Source organism: Molossus molossus, unplaced genomic scaffold, assembly GCF_014108415.1.
Source record: "Molossus molossus isolate mMolMol1 unplaced genomic scaffold, mMolMol1.p scaffold_m16_p_3, whole genome shotgun sequence".
In the NCBI taxonomy this organism is placed as follows: Eukaryota; Metazoa; Chordata; class Mammalia; order Chiroptera; family Molossidae; genus Molossus; species Molossus molossus.
The window spans coordinates 10,563,269-10,581,524 of NW_023425366.1; the positions used below are offsets into that span (position 1 = coordinate 10,563,269).

At 41.3% G+C, this 18,256-nt stretch overlaps 1 protein-coding gene across 1 annotated transcript in view; it reads left to right on the forward strand.

Annotated features, from left to right (window-relative positions):
- Positions 1–18,256, forward strand: part of DAB2 (DAB adaptor protein 2) — a 51,903-nt gene that overhangs the window by 15,424 nt on the left and 18,223 nt on the right. The window contains exons 2-5 of the mRNA XM_036280751.1: positions 14,211–14,401; positions 15,554–15,693; positions 16,314–16,412; positions 18,108–18,239. Coding sequence (XP_036136644.1) covers positions 14,311–14,401; positions 15,554–15,693; positions 16,314–16,412; positions 18,108–18,239 — 462 coding nt within the window. The 5' untranslated portion in view covers positions 14,211–14,310. The remainder of the gene's footprint in view (positions 1–14,210; positions 14,402–15,553; positions 15,694–16,313; positions 16,413–18,107; positions 18,240–18,256) is intronic.

Consider the following 18,256-nt stretch of genomic DNA (forward strand, 5'->3'; position numbering starts at 1 on the left):
CCCTGGAAGCTTTACTGGATACAAGGGTCCCTGAATTACTCTTCCAAACTTACCGATGGTGCTTTGTGACTCCTAAATTCGATGTCTAGACATGTTTGTAGAAGGCAGGGTCAATTAATGGTAATGACTTACAGGATTCCAACAGGTATACTTTTGGTTGCATTAACTTGGGATTATATATAGTAGTCATACAACAAAACCTGTCTCACACTCTATGAGCAAAAGTCTGATATTAAGTGGCAGGGGTTTTGTTGTAATTGGAACTGCCTGTGCTCATTCTCTGCAATGAATGAACTGTACACAGACATTTCAATACCTCAGAACACTTTATTGTTCAGTGTAGTTGTTTCAATTGTGCAGCAGTTAAAATCCCAAATCTGTTTCACTTAGCATGGGTGAATGTGCGGCTCTTGAGAAATTTTTCATTCCTCAGTTTAAAAATGCATTACTTGTTCCCACGTACTTACTTGGTCCAATAGCATTTCCCAAAAGGTGAGTGAATAATGAGCATTATGAACCTGGAGAATGCACATAGCTCAAGGTGCGTGCGTTTCTGCCACCTTGCCCAGCCCGAACTCACTCTGCAGCAACTTAAAGGCATCTGGGTGACTGTGTGTACAACTTCCAAGCAGGTAGGCTAGTGATGCCATGATCATTTTTGGATCCTGTATCCTAAATTTTTAAGACTCGAGTGGTGTTAATACATCACCTGAAGAAGCAGGAAAACAAGTTGGCAGATTCACCTTTCTCCCTTCTATACCAGAACCTCAAGTTGCCTAGAGATTTCTTATCTGTGAACCTATCTATTTTGGCCAGAAACCAAGAAGTAAGCAAATAAGCCTGTATTCTTGTTTCTTCTAGACGAGTTCCCCTGGCCTTTTAGATAGAGTTTTGGAAACTTCTTAACCTTCAGCATGCCAGAACACTGGTCTCAGGAGGGGAGAGTGCTGGTTATCAGGTTGTTGGTTCTCTGCAAATATGAAATTCAACAAATAACTAGAATATCCCTTTGTATTTTTAAATGACTCCTTTTACTTTTGTCTTATTTGAGAGCAACCAAGTCTTCTCTAAGGGAAATCAGCTAAATCATGAAGAATCGCCCTTAAAGTGATCATTACTATATCAAGCACACAAGATACTAGTAAACATTAATGGTTTAAACAAAAACACTATTCTTAATGGGGGGTTGTAGGGAGGGCCACCATTCTCCTTGGAGATGAAGCTTAAATGCCTCCTTGGTGGCCGATATCTTGCCCAACTAGAATGGATTATATCAGATGTGGAAATGGGAGCCAATGGCAAGTTTCTCATGGAAGGTGAATGCCAACTCCAAGGGTAGATCAAATACTAAAACAAAGTGCATTGTCTACTGCAAAGGCTTCCTAGAACCCAGAGACAGTATTTTGGAATCAGATCATTTGAACTAATCTTGCGTAGACTCTACAAAACTTTTTTCATTGTTTGGATCTATATACAGAAATGTATCAAAAAAGAAGTTCCACCTGTCTATAGCCAATTACTATAGAAACCTCAATGTGACTACTCTGTGCTGATGTTACAAGGCAGCTGGGTTCCTCTTTGAAACACAGCATGTATCTGAAATGTGAGTTGCAAAGGAGTGCGGAAACACTCAAGTAATGACTTAGAGGATTATATCCATGTGGAGCTCCGCCTGCAAGGGAAGCAACCTTGGGATCGGATAGAATTCAGCCAAATTAAAGAACAAACCAAATATGAGGCCATGCTTCTTGCACTGGTTTCTGGAAGAAGAAAATGTTAGGATTACCTGCCCGCTTTCCAAGTGCCCAGATGTGGATATGTCATAAAATAATTCTATGAGGGTTTAGAGCTTACTGTTTCAAATGCAGATGCTTCTAAATGATACGGTTTTCAAACTCTTCCAACATCCACATTGATCTTCAAGGTGTCGCTGGTCACGGCGCTTGAGGGAAGTGGGGCTTGTTTAACCGGTTTATGTGCATGAGCATCATGGGTGAAATCACAGAGAATGAACTACTGCATCCCAAAGCCCACACGCTCGGTACACGGCACATCCAAGGTGACTGCATTCGGGATGGTTTCATTTGGGAACGAGAAAGCACGACTTGGTGGTGTGGGTTCCAAGAAACAAACTCCTTAGACTCGTTTGTATGATGTATTTCACTACTAGCTTAGAACTAGGTAGAGGATTTCGTTTTGGTAGAATTATCTACCCCAACTGAGAAAGGATAGAAGAGCAAACAATGAGATCTTGGCAGGTCAGTTTGAGTGAATATACGTAGCTGTGAGGGGGATGGTTAAAGAGGGTGTGGATGCGGTCAGCATTTCGGCCTGGAAGTCAGTGGTATCTTGAAGGTTATTTTCTCTCACCTTGACGTCTTAGCTTTCTGACGACCTTTTCTGCATTATTCATTATACATATAGATGCCAATTCAAAAGCCGTATTATCCTTTCTCCCAAAGCAGTGGACTCCCAATCGTTTTGCCTCAGAATTCATGGGAATCACGCATGGTTCCTTCCACAGTTGACTCAGCATCTGTCTATTAGAAAGAGGACTGGCTGATGAACACGTACTTATATTATGACCTTCAGTTCAAGGATGCAGTCATTGCTGTGTCAGTCTGTTTCCCACATGACAATTAAAAAGAGACAGCAGCAGAAAAGAAAACAAATACTATATTATTAGGAGAATCAAGGACCAATAACCCCCAAATGCAAAGCTCTGGTGAACCTGGGTTGAAACATACTGAACACTATACCAGAAACCCCCACCCCATCCCCTTTGCCATGTCAAGTTATGCCTCCTTTGTTGTCCTACCCAGCTCACTTGAGATACACAGAGCACACATGCCATAGCGTGACGGAGCCATGTGCGCAGCTCAGATGACCCAACATCAACAATGTAAAGCAATGGTGGAAAGGTGATTTCTGAACCACCAAAACTTCAATGTCACTTCTTCCTTTTTTTGAAGTGACTTAAAAGCTCAAGATGGATTTCAGGTTTCCTGTTGTGTTGAGTCTAAGCTAGAAGAAGTCATACTCAAGAACTGGGGGGGAATGAATGATTGGCCGGAGTGTTAAAGTAGAGATGGATATATTCTCTACTTCTAGTTAATCCACTCACGAGCCTCAGGTGTTCATCTTCACACAAGTTCTACATGGTCAAATGGCCTCAGGGGTATTCCAACACCACTTCCTTTCCTCGAGTCTGAATAAGTGTAAGGAAGGGTTCTAGACTCACCCCCCTCTGCATGTCTTTGTTCTTCATGCACACATATTATCTGGTACCCCACTTTCCCAAGAGGCTGGAGCGAGCTCTCATGAATCTACACCCTCTACTGTTTCTAACCCTGGTACAGTTAAGTGTTCACAATTGTCGTTGTATGGAAACAGCTGAGTGATGCGATTATAAAGCTGACCATAAACGTAATACATCAGTTCAACCTGTGAACAACTTTTAGACATTTCTAGTGCATTGGTTGGCTTGCACAGTCTAGAAAACAGACTTTCATTTGGGTTGCATTAAGCTCATTTTTAAAGCTTAAACTCTCCTACACTTTATTATGATGACTGTTCTTTAGGTCTAGTAGGGGAGATTCTTAATAAAAAAAAAAAAAAAACTTATTTTAGAAACAAAATGGGTGGACGTGAGTACGGAATTGGGAGAGGTCATGATGACTCAGAATAAGAACGTATGCCAACATGAGAGCTCAAACTTCCTATCATGCTAAATAAATAAATAAATAAACCCTGAAAAGCCAGGCACTGAATAGTAGAGAATGTACTGAAATAAATTTGAATTCTTTGATCTGAAAGTTGTGTCTCAAAGCTAGCCAAATCCTTTCTTCCCTGCAGCCAAATCAACATTAATGAGCCAGTTTGACCAAGTAGGACTCCAGCAACCTAGGCAAGAAAGAATCCAGCAATGATGTATAATTAGACCACATAAAATCCTTTTTCTGTTTTGGTTCAGAAAACATCTGTGAAATTTCGTTTCAAACTATTCTGCTAAGCTATGTTCCTGTTCTTTGCTTGGTATATCCACTAAATGGAAGTTCAGTCTCTAGGTAATGGGCTTTGTACAACCTTCTTAAAATATAGTGTGAAACAAACTGACTCATAATCTCTAGGAATAATTTAGTAGAGTCTCATGTTAAGCTCGAGATTCTTCTTGGTATCAACTCTATCCCTAATCAGCTATGTAACAATTAGAAAAGTTATACATTCTTTCTTGTCCCTAGTTTCCTAATCTTCATAATGAAAGGGTGTGACCAAATTATTCCCTAGGTTTCTTCAGCTCAATAGTCTAACCCACTTGTTATATCTTTAAGGGGACAAAGAGTTATGGAAGTAGACCATTGGACCTCAAACTTGTCAGTACATTAGAATCATCTGGGAATCTTTAAAATATATTGATGCCTGCATCTCTTCCCCAGAGATTCTAATTTCATTTCTTCGGCTGCGGCAGGGACATTGACTTTCAGAACTCTCCAGTAAACTTTCTCCACGTGATCTGAGTTCAGCCTTCTCAACTGCCAGCAGTAACAACTGTAGGCTTAGATCTGACTCAGGAGCCATTAGGACAGACTTCTCTGGGTAACTTAGAGTAGATTTTGTTCCCAGAGACCTGTTTCCAACAGACCTGCCTTCTATAGGCTCAGAGGCCAGAGTTGAAAGGAGGTGACTCCAACATTGGCAAACCCTCTCACTTTTTCGTCTGGGCCTTCCTAATTAAAGTACTACATCTCTCCACATTTCTATTTACTGGCTGTTTACTTATGGGTCCCAGTTGTTCTGCAACTGTTTCAACACTTGCTGTGGAAAAGCAATGTTGGATGCAACATAAGACTACACACTACATAGTATCTATGAAACCTAGCTTTGGTTCAACCACAGCTACCATTGGCTGAGCACTCTCTATATGCAAGGCACTGAGGTCTCTACCTAAGTTCTTATTGATTCTTTATAACGACTCTGCAAACTATATTCCCATTTTACAGGTGAAGAAATAAATATTAGTTAAGTTGTCTCAGCCACAGAGCTAAAAGATAGTGAAGGCATCTAAGATCCCCGGGCCTGAACTCTCAGTTGCTATACCATCTCACCTCAACTCACAATTAACCACAGAGGGGATTCATAACTCAGGTCTGATTGGGTTCCAAAGATAGGGCAAGCTCCTTGGCCCAGGGCTTCACATGCTCCCTGAGTCCCGCAGCATCTCTTCCAAGGGTTAAAAGCAAAGACACGTGCTCTCTGTGAATGCCTAACTTGTGTATCCCTCCTTGACTCAGGCATGGTTTGCCACTGAGGCCCCTACTGCTGTGTCAGCATTTACAGGGAAACCTTCTACAGGCTTGTTTTGCAGTGTGCATGTACATCGTCCCACCTCCCCACTTACACAGGCTGCAGACCTTCCTGTCTGCTCAACCCGGCCCTTGTGGAGTGGAGTAAGCCTTCCTAAAGGCTTAGGAATCTACGCAGTTAAGGGAGGAAGGGGTTCCATCAAGTTTCAGAAACAGCCGAACTTCCCTGCATCTTTCCTGGCAACCTTCCCTGTTCTCAAAAGGCTACTTTGAAAAGAGTGGCGAAGGCTGTTTGCTGCCCTCCTGGACCCTGAGATCTGCCGAGAGGTTAATATTTCACATGCCCTACTGTAGGAACTCAGCTGAGACAGGCATAAAATTCTAAAGGACAAGGAAGCACATTCTCTAACCAGTACAAAGTACTGGACACTCTTGTTAAAGATATTTCTGTGGCTTTGTTCTTGACTCTCCTTAATTCCCTTCCCTGTGTCTATTTCTGTGGCTCTTCCTGATAATTTTACTGATATCTTAAAGTCAATGGGATTATGACTTTGAAAGCAGCTTATAAAATACAGGTTAAGTCCAGCTAGCGTAGCTCAGTGGTTGAGCATCCACCCAGGCACCAAGAGGTCGCCAGTTTGATTCCCGGTCAGGACACATGCCCAGGTTGTGGGCCTGATCCCCAGTGGGGGGCATGCAGGAGGCGGCCAATCGATGTTCTCTCTCATCGATGTTTCTATCTCTCTCTCCCTCACACTTCCTCTCTCTCTAAAATCAATAAAGAAAAAAAAATTTTTTTTAATTAAATAAAATATGGGTTAAAATCAGGGAGCTTTAACAAAAATAAGAGTAGCAAAAAAAAGAGTAGCAGCATATGTAGTAGAAAAAGGCACACAGATCATGTTCAGTTTCAAGCCCAGCGACTTACTAGCAATGGCTCTTGCGTTACTAAGTCTTCCATCATTCATAAATAGAGACACATTCTATTTCATAGAGCTGTCGGGTTAAATGTTTTCATTGCTGGGTAGGTTGGCGTTTGTCTCATTCCCCTTAGCATTACAAAGAGATTCTCTACCCTTTGTGGGATGGGTCCACCATTAAATAAATCCTTCATTCAAGTTACTCCCTTTACCAGCATTTTGAGCCTGACCAAGCAATTTCTTTTCTGCTCTGCATAATGAAGGTTAAGACGTAGACTGAGTAGAATGAACCAAGCTGGTGTCAGGATATTGAATTAAAATCCTGGAATTATTAATTTTTATCATTGTTGAAACCAATATATTTCTACTGATGGAAAAGATTAGCAAGAATAAAAAGGCGCCAGCCAAGTTTGCTTCTATGCAAATTTGTCCCGATACTGAGCATTACAGGATTCTAACTATTAGATGTCTTACATGCATAACTTCAAGGGCTAAACAAAGTTTAGCAGGTTTTTGTTTTGTTGTTTTTTAGTGCAAAGGACATAGTTGTCTTATGATGACTCACGCAGTCTTCTGGTTTACATTTCTCAGAGGCTTCTCAGAAAAGCTGCTCAAGCCCCGTAATCTCTCCTAGTCATCTGATTTCCATGCCATGGAAATGGGAAGTCTCCACGTTCTTTCAGGGAGGTTTGTGAAGTCCAAAATCCAAGTTAGATATCTTCGCTCAAATGGAAGCAAATTGTATTGACTTAGCCAAGTTTCCTTTACAACTGTTGTTCTACCTTAGGCCTTAAGAAGGAGTCAAGAATGTGCAATAATGTTAGGTCCTCGTTTGGTTCCAGGTGTATTTTCTTCTTTCTCTGCTCAAGCTTCTAAGGAAGGAAACAGCCTGTCCCTAGGAACTAGAACCAGCTAGGTGTATGTTTGAGCTTTAATTTGTGACCCCCTACCTTATGTTAACACTCACTGTATGTCTCCTGATTAATGTTGTACTCTTTGTTAGAAGGGTCCCAGGGACTAAACCCAATGAATGACAAGACTATATACTTCCTAGATTTATACCCATTTGTTCCCCCTATACAAGCTCTTTTACCTTTCCAGAGCTTTAAAACAGACCCAGTAGTTCAGTACAATCTAAACAATTTATTTTTAGCTATGGCCTAGCTGGGAAGGTAAATAAAAAGAAATAATTAGGCCCTGGCCAGTTTGGCTCAGCAGTTAGAGCGTTGGCCTGCGGACCAGAGAGTCCTGAGTTCAGTTCCTGCTAAGGGCATGTGCCTTGGTTGCATTTGTCCCTGCCCCAGTTGGGGTCATGTGGATGGCAACCACTCAATGTATCTCTCTCACGTCGATGTTTCTCTGTATCTCTTTCCCCCTCTCTCCCTCCCACTCTATCTGAAGATAAATGCAAAAATGTCCTCGGGTGAGGACAAAAAAAGAAATAATTAGGGTATCTTTTGACCCTACGATCTCTTTTCCAGGGCCAAATCCTTATCCAAAATCAATTCTTTATAAAGAATTTGATAAAACCTGCTAAAGGTTTTATGAATCAGTTGACAATTCTGCAACATTGTTGCAAGGATTACAGGTTTGAATGTTGGACTTAAGTTTATTATTCTCTAGGGAGGGACTTAAGTCTGGGAGAAGACTTGTCAACACATGTCAAATGGTAACGTGGACATTTGGGAAGTCTGTGATGGGGCATTTGCTCTTTAAACCTAGGGCAAAGGTGAATGTTTATCACTCTGGTATATGTCTAACTGGATGTACACTTTTGTTAAACTCTTTCAACAAATCTCTAACATTTTAGAGAGGAGTTGTCTTTGAGCCTTAAGGCCCATATGGACAAAGTCTACTTTCTGATCACTTCAGGGACTCTCAGTACATTTAATTTTTTTTTTTTTATCCTCACCCAAGGATATTTTTTGCATTTATCTTCAGATAGAGTGGGAAGGAGAGAAGAGGGAAGAGAGACAGAGAAACATCAGTGTGAGAGAGACACATTGACTGGCTGCCACCCACACAAACTGCAACCGAGGTTCATGCCCCTAGCGGGAACCAAACTCGGGGCCCTCTGGTCCGCGGGCTGACGCTCTAACCGCTGAGCCAAACCTGCCAGGGCTCTCAGTACATTTTAGATTGTATGGCCTACAGTGGAGACTTACACTTAGGCATTGCAACCCAACAAGCACATACTTTTTCTCCAGGGAATTTATATTAAAAAACAAAAAGCTTTTTCTCTTGACCCTTGTAACGACTCACCCCCAAACAGTGAAAGAATAAATGAAAGGACACTGAGTACCTTTAAAACAATGCCAGCGTCATGGAAAATTGTACTTAAGTGCCTGAAAAGAGAAGCTTTTGCCATAAAAGCAAAGCAGCACCACTCACTCCAGAACCCTTCCATCGTGGCCCAATTGGCCAACACTCATCCCAACAGCTATTCTCGAGTTGTGAGGTTGTTGTGTCTCATGTCACTTCCATGACTGATCAATACAGTGTTATTCCCTTCGCCAAGCCCCTCAAAGTGCTCTGTGGCACCTCTCAAATCCCTTTAAAATATTCTCGCTTTAGAATAAAATTTGACAATAAAACGAGCTCAGTTGTTTCTTGTCAGAAATAATATACTGCAGAGAAGTACAATGTCAGGGTTCAGAGACGGTCAACAAACTCTTACACCCAAGTTACCTTTCAGCTGGACCTGGAGGGGAGGAGGGGACAGCGTCAGGGAGAGGTCTTATCTCTTGGCCTCAGGGACAAAGAGGTAACTGGATGGGCAGGCTGTGGGGGATAAGGGAGCAGAGAAAATGTGAAAAGGTAAGGAGTCATAAAACAAAAAGTGCTCTAAAATAAATGAAGAACTTGGGGTTGGTATACAAGAGTGAAAGGAAAGAGAATTGGAGATAAAGAGGAGCAAAATATTTGAGTCTCACAAACAAAACCAAAATGTCTGTTATCTTTGTCCTAAATAAAAGAGGAGCCAACACAAGACTAAGCAGGAAAGAATCCAACAGTATTCTAAAATTTAGAATAACTTCATTATTTAAAAAGAAATTTAGATTATCCCAATTCAGCAAACACAAGCCATGGACTAGTGTTTCAAGGTTGTCATGGGAGCAAAAAGTAGGAGGAAAGAAACTCACAGAAAGGTATAGATGTCAGATACATGCAGTCAGATAAACTCAAAATGGTGAAAAGCAAAGTAATTGGATTTGGTCAGGAGACCCATCAACAGCTGAAGTGGACTTTATGAAACTAGAATTGAGGGGAACAGTCATTTGAAGGGAAGGGAATATGAAAAGGCACCATCCATTTGATTTATTTTTTTAACTTATCTTTATTGTTGAATGTATTACAGATGTTCTTCCTTTTCCCCTATTGACCCCCTCCTCCCCACTCCTGCCCCCCCTCCTGCCTTTCCCCACACTGTTGTCTGTGTCCATTGGTTATGTAAGTTATTTGGTTTATTTCTTCCCACCCTACCCTCATCCCCCTTCCCTTTGAGGTTTGTCAGTCTAGCAATGAATTTGTACTTCTTAATCCCTTCACCTTTTTCACCCATTCCCCCCACCCCCTCCCATCTGGCAACCAACAAAATGTTCTCTGTATCTATGAGAATGTTTCTGTTCTGCTTGTTCATTTTGATTGTAGATTCAGTTGTTGATAGATACCTACTTATTGTCATTTTGTTTGTTCATATTTTTTATCTTTTTCTTCAAGAAGACCCTTCAGTGTTTCAAATAATACTGGTTTGGTGGTGATAAACTCCTTTAGCTTTTTCTTGTCTGAGAAACTCTTTATATGTCCATCAGTTCTAAATGACAGCTTTGCAGGATAGAGTAATCTTGGTTATAGGTTCTTGGTTTTCATCACTGAATATTTCTTGCCACTCTCTTCTGGTCCGCAAAGTTTCTTTTGAGAAATCAACTGACAGTCTTATGAGAGCTCCCTTGTAGGTAACTAACTGCTTTTCTCTTGCTACTTTTAAGATTCTCTCTATGTCTTAAACCTTTTTGCATTTTGATGATGATGTGTCTTGGTGTGAGCCCCTTGGGTTTCATGTTGTTTGGGACTCTCTGTGCTTCCTGGACTTGTATGTCTGTTTCCTTCACCAAGTAAGGGAAGTTTTCTATCATTATTGTTTCAAATAGATTTTCAATTTTTTGTTCTCTCTCTTTTCCTCCTGGCACCCACATGATGCAAATGTTGGCACGCTTAAAGTTGTCCCAGAGGCTCCTTACACTATCCTCATTTTTTTGGATTCTTTTTTCTTTTTGCTGTTCTGATTGGGTGTTTTTAGCTTCCTTATATTTCGAATTGATGGTTTGCTTCTTGGCTTTACCTACTCTACTATTGAATCTCTGTAAATTATTCTTTATTTCAGTTAGTGTCTCTTTCATTTCTGACTGGTCCTTTTTTATGCTCTTGATGTCCTCACTACGTTCCTTGAAGTTCTCCAGACCGCAGGCCGATGCTCTAACCGCTGAGCCAAACCGGCCAGGGCGTTGAAGTTCTCACTAAGTTCATTCAGCATCCTTATAAGCAATGTTTGAACTCTGCATTTATTAGATTGCTTATCTCCATTTCACTTAGTTTTTTCCTGGAGTTTTGTTCTGTTCTTACATTTGGGACATGTTTCTTTGTCATCTCATTTTGGCTGCCTCCCTGTGTTTGTTTCTATGTATTAGGTTGAGTTGCTATGTCTCTTAGGCTTCCTAGGTGGCCTATTGTTGTTGGTGTCCTGTAGGATCCAGTGGCACAGCCTCCCTTGCCTCCCAGCTGGGCCCTCGAGGTACACCTCTTGTGTGGACTTTACACCCTTCAGTTGTAATTGAGTTTTGATTGCAGTCTTGATGTGGCTTCTTCTTTAATTTTGTAGTTGTAGGACTTCCATTCAGCTTGATTTCAGGTGGTTCTAAATGATGGTCATTCTGTAGTTTAGTTGTAATTCTGATGTGCTTGTGGGAGGAGGCAATATTGCATTTACCTTCTCCCTGCACCATCTATTTTAGATGTTTCTTCATGAAAGGATCATGAGATGATAATAAGAGGACAATAGGGTCACAAGAACTGTTTTCCTTATTTGAAATATCCCACTGGGGAGAAGGTAAGGATGCAGAAGGATGAATGTCAATGTCAATCTCCTTGGATCAGAACTTAGTCTTACCTCGTGACGCAGCTAAAGTGGGTAATATCCCTTGAATTGTAATAAATTCTCTGAAATTAAGAAAATGATTATCAGCTTCCTGAAATTGGAAGAGCATGGATATAACTGGGAGACATATATTGCCAGGAAACAAATCATGGGAGCCACTGAAACCAATCAAAGCATACAAAATAGAGGTGTTAGATTAGTTTCCTGGGGCTGCCATAATGAATGACCAAAAGCTGGAGGCATAAAACCACAGAAATGTATTCTCTCACAGTCCTGGAGGCCAGGAAACCCTAATCAAGATGTCAGCAGGGTTTTTGTTCTGGAGGCTCTGAAGGAGAACCATAATGTGCCTCTCTCCTAGCTTCAGGTGGACATTGGCAATCCTTGGCACTCCTTATTTTTAGGATCATCATTCCAATCTCCACCTCTGTTTTTCTATCAACTTCTCCTTGGTGTGTCTGTATGTCTCAACTCTCTCTTTGCCTTTCTTTTATAAGTACACCTGTTATGGGATTTAGGGTCCTCCCTAGATCTAGGATGATCCCAAATCAAGATCCTTAATTACAACTACCAATACCCTTTTCACAAATAGGGCCCCGTGGAAAGGCCCTGGTGTTAGAACTGGACATATCTTTTGGGGGCCACTATAAGTGTATAATAGCGCATGCTCTCTGTCACTAGTAATCCATCAGTGTCACATTGATTTCTCAGATGAAATCCATCAGTGTCACATTTGAGAAACTCTGGCTTGGAGCCAAACAGCCTGGGCTAGACCTAGGTTCTACTATTTGCATTTGTGTAGGTTAGAACCTCTGTGCTTGGCTTTCCTCAGGAAAAGTGAAAAAACACTGTATCCTAATATTCAGGGTTACTGTAAATTTTTTAGAGTTAATATAGGTAAAAGGCTGATCGTGCTTGGCCCCCAAAGAAGTGTTGAGTAAAAAATCCTTTTGAGTCATCTATTGAATAAGACATCAATGTGCAGAGACTTCTCTCTGGCCCCCTACTAGTCAGGAATCTTTGAACAAAACTAACTAGTAAATCTCCAAATTAAATAATTCAGATAATATTAACCATACATAGATTTATGCATTTATCTATGTATGTGTTTTTAAGACTATAAGGATTATTTAAAAACTCATGAGGGGGTCCGGCTAGTGTGGCTCAGGGGTTGAGCATCGACCCATGCACCAAGAGGTTGCTGGTTCGATTCCCGGTCAGGGCACATGCCCAGGTAGTGGGCCCGAACCCCAGTGTGGGGCATGCAGGAGGTGGCCAATTGATGTTCTTTTCGTTGATTGATATTTCTATCTCTCTCTCCCTCTCTCTTCTTCTCTCTCTAAAATCAATAAGGAGCCCTGGCCGGTTTGGCTCAGCGGTTAGAGCGTCCGCCTGCGGTCCGGAGAGACCCGGGTTCAGTTCCCGCTAAGGGCATGTACCTCGGTTGCAGTTTGTCCCCGGCCCTGGTCGGTCGTGCGGGTGGCAGCCACTCGATGTGTCCCTTTCACATCAATGTTTCCCTCTCTCTCTCTCCCTCCCACTCTGTCTGTACAAAAAATGGAAAAATGTCCTTGGGTGAGGATAAAAAAAATAATAATAATAAATAAATAAAATAAAATAAAATCAATAAGGAGACAAAAAAAGCAAAACAAAAACAAAAAAAAAAAAAACTCATGGGGGGAACATTCAGTACTGACCTTCAGGAAAACAGGTTGACATTCATGCAGCAAGTAAGTGCAACTGAAGCTCATTGAGCAAAAATTTGAAATTCATTTTTGTCCTTTAATTATCTAACAAATATCACATATTCTCATGTGGTAGACTTGGTCCTTGAATTTAAAAGCTCAAATAAATGGGTGCTATTGGCACAGAATTAAGAGGGCCTTTTGGGTTGGGAGAGTGTACCACCAGCCCATGGGTGATTCCAACAGGATTACAGAATTATGAGGAGCTGTCCTTTGCCTTTGGTCTTCAGTCCATGTAGGAAGTTAACCTGTCTCTAGCTCTCTCAGGAGCAGTATAGAAACTCTGACTCCTGGGAGGTAAAAGAACCTTTTGAAATATTATTCACTTCCATGTGCTTACAATGACTGCAAATTTCTGTCTTACCTACTGTGATACATGGGGAGCTTTATGAGAACACATATCGCAACTGTGTTAGGATAGTAACGCTAAATAATAGCATAAAAGTATTTATACTCAGTGAATTAACTGTACAACAGACACCCCATAATTTCATTCTCTTCCTGATACCTGTAAGTGTTAATGTCAAAAATGGACGTCTTTTAGAGGTGCTTAGACAGCCCTGGAAATCATGTGCAGAATCCTAACATTTTTAAAAATATGAATAAGATAAAATTTATAACTCTACTCTTGACACTGCCTTTACAATTAAATAATTTTTTTGAAGAGCCAGAATTTATAATACCCAATTTCCCATGCCAATTGCATTTCTCTCAAGCTCAGCATTCAATGTATTTCTATTTTGATATGAAATCTTTTTTTTCTCGGTGATACATTTTGATGTCTATCTTTTGTACTAGATTTTTATGTCAAAGATCCAACACTAACTAGTTAGCTGAATAATCATTAAATGTTACCAGATACCAACTGATTAAAGAGAATTTCCGGTGAACACTTTCTTTCCATTTTGGAAACTACAAAGGAAACACTTCCCAATCCCCTGCTTTCACAGTTCAGTCTAATAGAGGAGAAAGAACAAAATGAGTCTGAAGAACTACACTCACTTATCACCAGTTGTAGGCCTGTTATGGCATAAAGTCTGGGTTTGCTGTGCTATGATCTCATTACGCCTCTAAACTCTGCCTACAGGTGTCTAGTCGGTTATGTTCATTTGAGACTTCTCCATCAGGGATCGCCTGGTGTCACTAAGTGTCTGCTGGTGCTGGAGTCTGCTGTCTGCCTTCTTGCCATGTCTAACGAAGTAGAAACAAGTACAACTAATGGTCAGCCTGACCAACAGGCTGCACCAAAAGCACCATCGAAGAAGGAAAAGAAGAAAGGTATGGAGAAATCCTCTTGAGGCCAATGAGAGGAGCTAGTGGTAGTGACCTGGGAAGAAATGAGAAGCTTGGGGTAAAGTAAGAGCTGGCTCTGGCTTTGCTTCAACCTTGGCCCAGTGTCAAGTCCTAGACAAGAGATTACAGTTTGGTTCACTCCACATATAAGACATGTCTCTGAATCTCGTGATTGCCCCAACGTGGGTGCTGCCAGGAAACTCTCCTACCGTCTTGTTCAGTTGATAACTGCAGCTGTCTCTCAGTGACCACATGGTTATCTTTCAGTGACCTATTTACCACTTCGCTGTTTTTAAAAATCAAGATCTTTATTTTATTCGACCCTCTTTCTTGATCTGAAGTACCGCTAGAAAGTGCCAGAGTCCTTCATCAGTCGTAGTTTGAGGATGTCCCGTGACTTGCTTACCTTTCGCGTCCACACCTTAGCGATGGGAAGGAGACTGCACAGGCCTTTAAAGAGAAGCAAAAGAAGTTATAAAGATGCAATAATTATCAAATGCTTTTCAGACATGTACCCTTAATCCCCTTCTGCCCAATTTACCATTCAAAATGTTAGTGCATTGTGTGGTACCTTATTTTCCTTTTATTAAAATACAAAAGCACCCCACCAGTGTGGCTCAGTGGTTGAGTGTCAGCCCATGCACCAACAGGTTGCCAGTTCAATTCCCGGTCAGGGATATGCCCACATTGTGGACCAAATTCCCAGTGGAGGACATGCAGGAGGCAGCCAATCGATGTTCTCTCTCCCTATCTCTTCCTCTGTCTCTAAAAATCAATAAAGAAAAAAATAATTTTTAAAGCATTATCCTCCTTATATTCTTTTAAAAGATATTTTTAAAACTCTAATAAGTATCCCCAAGTCCTACCTCACATATTTCCAGTTTCCCGTAATTCAGCCCATTTTGCACCTTTAAGATTTTATTTTCTCTCCATCCAACATCATACACAGTATTACAGAGCATGAGTTCACTCAACGGAAGTGAGAATACAGATATAATACTATACATTTAGTCTCTTGTAGTATGGCCACGACTTATACTACTCCGGTTTGGAGATTCTGGATCATATTTAGTGATACATTGGGCTGATACTTAAATAAACTTATAAACTTTATCCTATATTTCTTTCTTTTCTCAGGCTCAGAAAAGACAGATGAGTATCTTTTGGCCAGATTCAAAGGTGATGGTGTGAAATACAAGGCCAAGTTAATTGGCATTGACGATGTACCAGATGCAAGAGGAGATAAGATGAGCCAAGATTCTATGATGAAACTAAAGGTAAAGGGCAGAGAGCAGGCCTGGTCTCTGTCTCCAACAGAGGGGGTTATATTCGAACTGTGTAGTTACCTATATGTCAGTGCTTTGAAAGTAAAGCTTTTCTAATCACATAATTGATCCAATGGGACATCATTTTATGAGTAGCCATGAATTTGCATATTCTGAGTGTTGCTCTAGTATAGCAGGACCCTACGTGCCTTTCCCTTTGGGCAGATCATATTTCAGGGCTCTCCTTGGAAACGTGTTCTTCAGTGTTAGCCCTCTGGATTCCTGAATTTCTAAATTCCAGTGCTGGCACTATGGGAAGCGAATTAAATAGTACTTATTAAATAAGACAAGGCCTAGAAGGGACATTTTGAAGATCTTCTAGTCTAGTCTGCTTATCTTTACCAGTGATGTTCTGAGGCCAAGAGAATTAAAATGACTTGTCCAAGTTCACAGAGCTAACCAGTGATGTCCTGGCTCAGTGTCTTCTATGCCTTCCTGGTCTCCTACGAAGGGGGCCTCAGCCTTTCACAGACGGTAAAGGAAGCTGAAACAATGCTGTCTCTTAAATTGTTAGCGTCAGAAGCATTGTGGGATACTTTCAACGATGTTTTCCTTGTTTTCCACCTCCCCAGGGTATGGCGGCAGCTGGTCGGTCTCAGGGACAACACAAGCAAAGGATCTGGGTCAACATTTCCCTGTCCGGGATAAAAATAATTGATGAGAAAACTGGGGTAAGGATTCACGTTCGTGACACCTTTCTGACCATCTGAATTTAACAAGCAATATGCAACTACATGTTAGCTCCCCTGTTTTCCATTTCAAAATTCTGCAGGGAAAAAAAAAATAGTGTATATTACTTCTCCAGAAGTGAAAGCGGAAAAAAGGGTAGGAGGTGAGGAGTCAAGATACTTTATTTTGACATTTATTTCCTCTAATATATGTGTCAAGTCTATAAACACAGGTAAGCTATAAATATCATTTGGGTATTCTTTTGGACCCCAGGTACAAGAACTAGATTAATTCTAACCTCTGGTTTATGATGCTATTGTAGGTCTATGCATGGGTCTCATTTTAATATATAGGGGTGGGGAAAAGTAGGTTTATAGTTGTATTGTATTAATAATAAATAATAATACGAGTATTCACAACTATAAACCTGCTTTTGCCACACCCTGTACTGATCACATGTGAACTTACTGGCTAACCTAAGGCGAGAATATTACCTATCACACAGCTACCACTTTGTTTTCTTTTCTTTTTTTCTTTCCTCCTCACCCCACAGTTGTAACTTTGATCATTTTTTGTGATCGCTGTTGTTCTTCCAACATATGAACAGTCTTGTTCATTTGCGTACTGAGCCTTATCGGAAAGCTATCATATCTCAAGTCTTCTGGGACTTTCTCTTTTCCTGTACTCCAGATTCATCCACTTACAGTGTCTGTAGTTCCTTTTCATTGCTGTGAAATACTCAGTTGTATCAAGGTACTGTGGGGAGACCTCCAGTTACTATTCATCCCTTTCCTGGGGTATTCTTTATCTAATATGCAAAATCCCGTGGCTGAACTTAGGGCCCTGGAACCCTGCACATGCTCACTCACCTGCTGTCCCCATTCTCCCTCATCTCTCAAGTCTTATCTTTCCAAGCTCATCAAGAGGATGGTAGGCAGGTTTTCCTCACAAAGTCGCCCTCACTCCCAACCCTCCTAAGATTCCCATTATCAATTTTGCAGTGGCCTCAGGCATTTGGGAACAAAAGCCAAGACGCATTCTGAACACCTACAGATACCCCTGAAGAGTTGAGCCCTGCTAATTGCTTGAAAGGACCAAGAGAGGGGGCAGGGGAATTGAAGGGAGGGCTCTACTAACCCTTGCCCCAGGTAACTCCTGGATAATGACGCTGATATCTAAGTGAGGGTAAGAAGTACTTTAGAAGAGCATTTGGTAACTTCCAGAATGCACTGGGGATAATTGGTCCAATAATACCTAGGTAATTGTGCTCTGGCCACTCCGAGCTATTGTCAAAGGGACCCTGTGAAACTCCATTCCCTTCCTTATGCGGTCACTTGATTGTGTCTTTGCTTTGGGAAAGGACACCTGCTTGGAATCGTTTGTGTCCCGTCCCATCTTCACTTGGGAACGCCTTGGTCCCCCAGTCCTGGTCCCTCGTTGCCCTGCAGCATCGCTTATTTAGGGTAGAGCGATGCAAGTTTCAATATTTCAAACAGGAGCGCTCTCCCCACTTCTGTTTTCCACTCTTTGTTCCTGCTGCCCTTCCTGACAAGGGTAAATGAACTTCAGCTTCCACCAGAGAACACTTCTTCTTCCAATGCTTTTGGCCTTTTCCTGTATCCGATGCTTAGTCACGCTAGCCTACAAATAGATTCTAGTTTTCCCGGCAAATAACTTTTTTTCTATCCCTTTTTCAGGTGATAGAGCACGAACACCCGGTAAACAAGATTTCATTCATTGCCCGTGATGTGACGGACAACCGGGCCTTTGGCTACGTGTGTGGAGCAGAAGGCCAGCATCAGTTTTTTGCCATAAAAACAGGGCAACAGGTAAGCGCTGAGCCTTG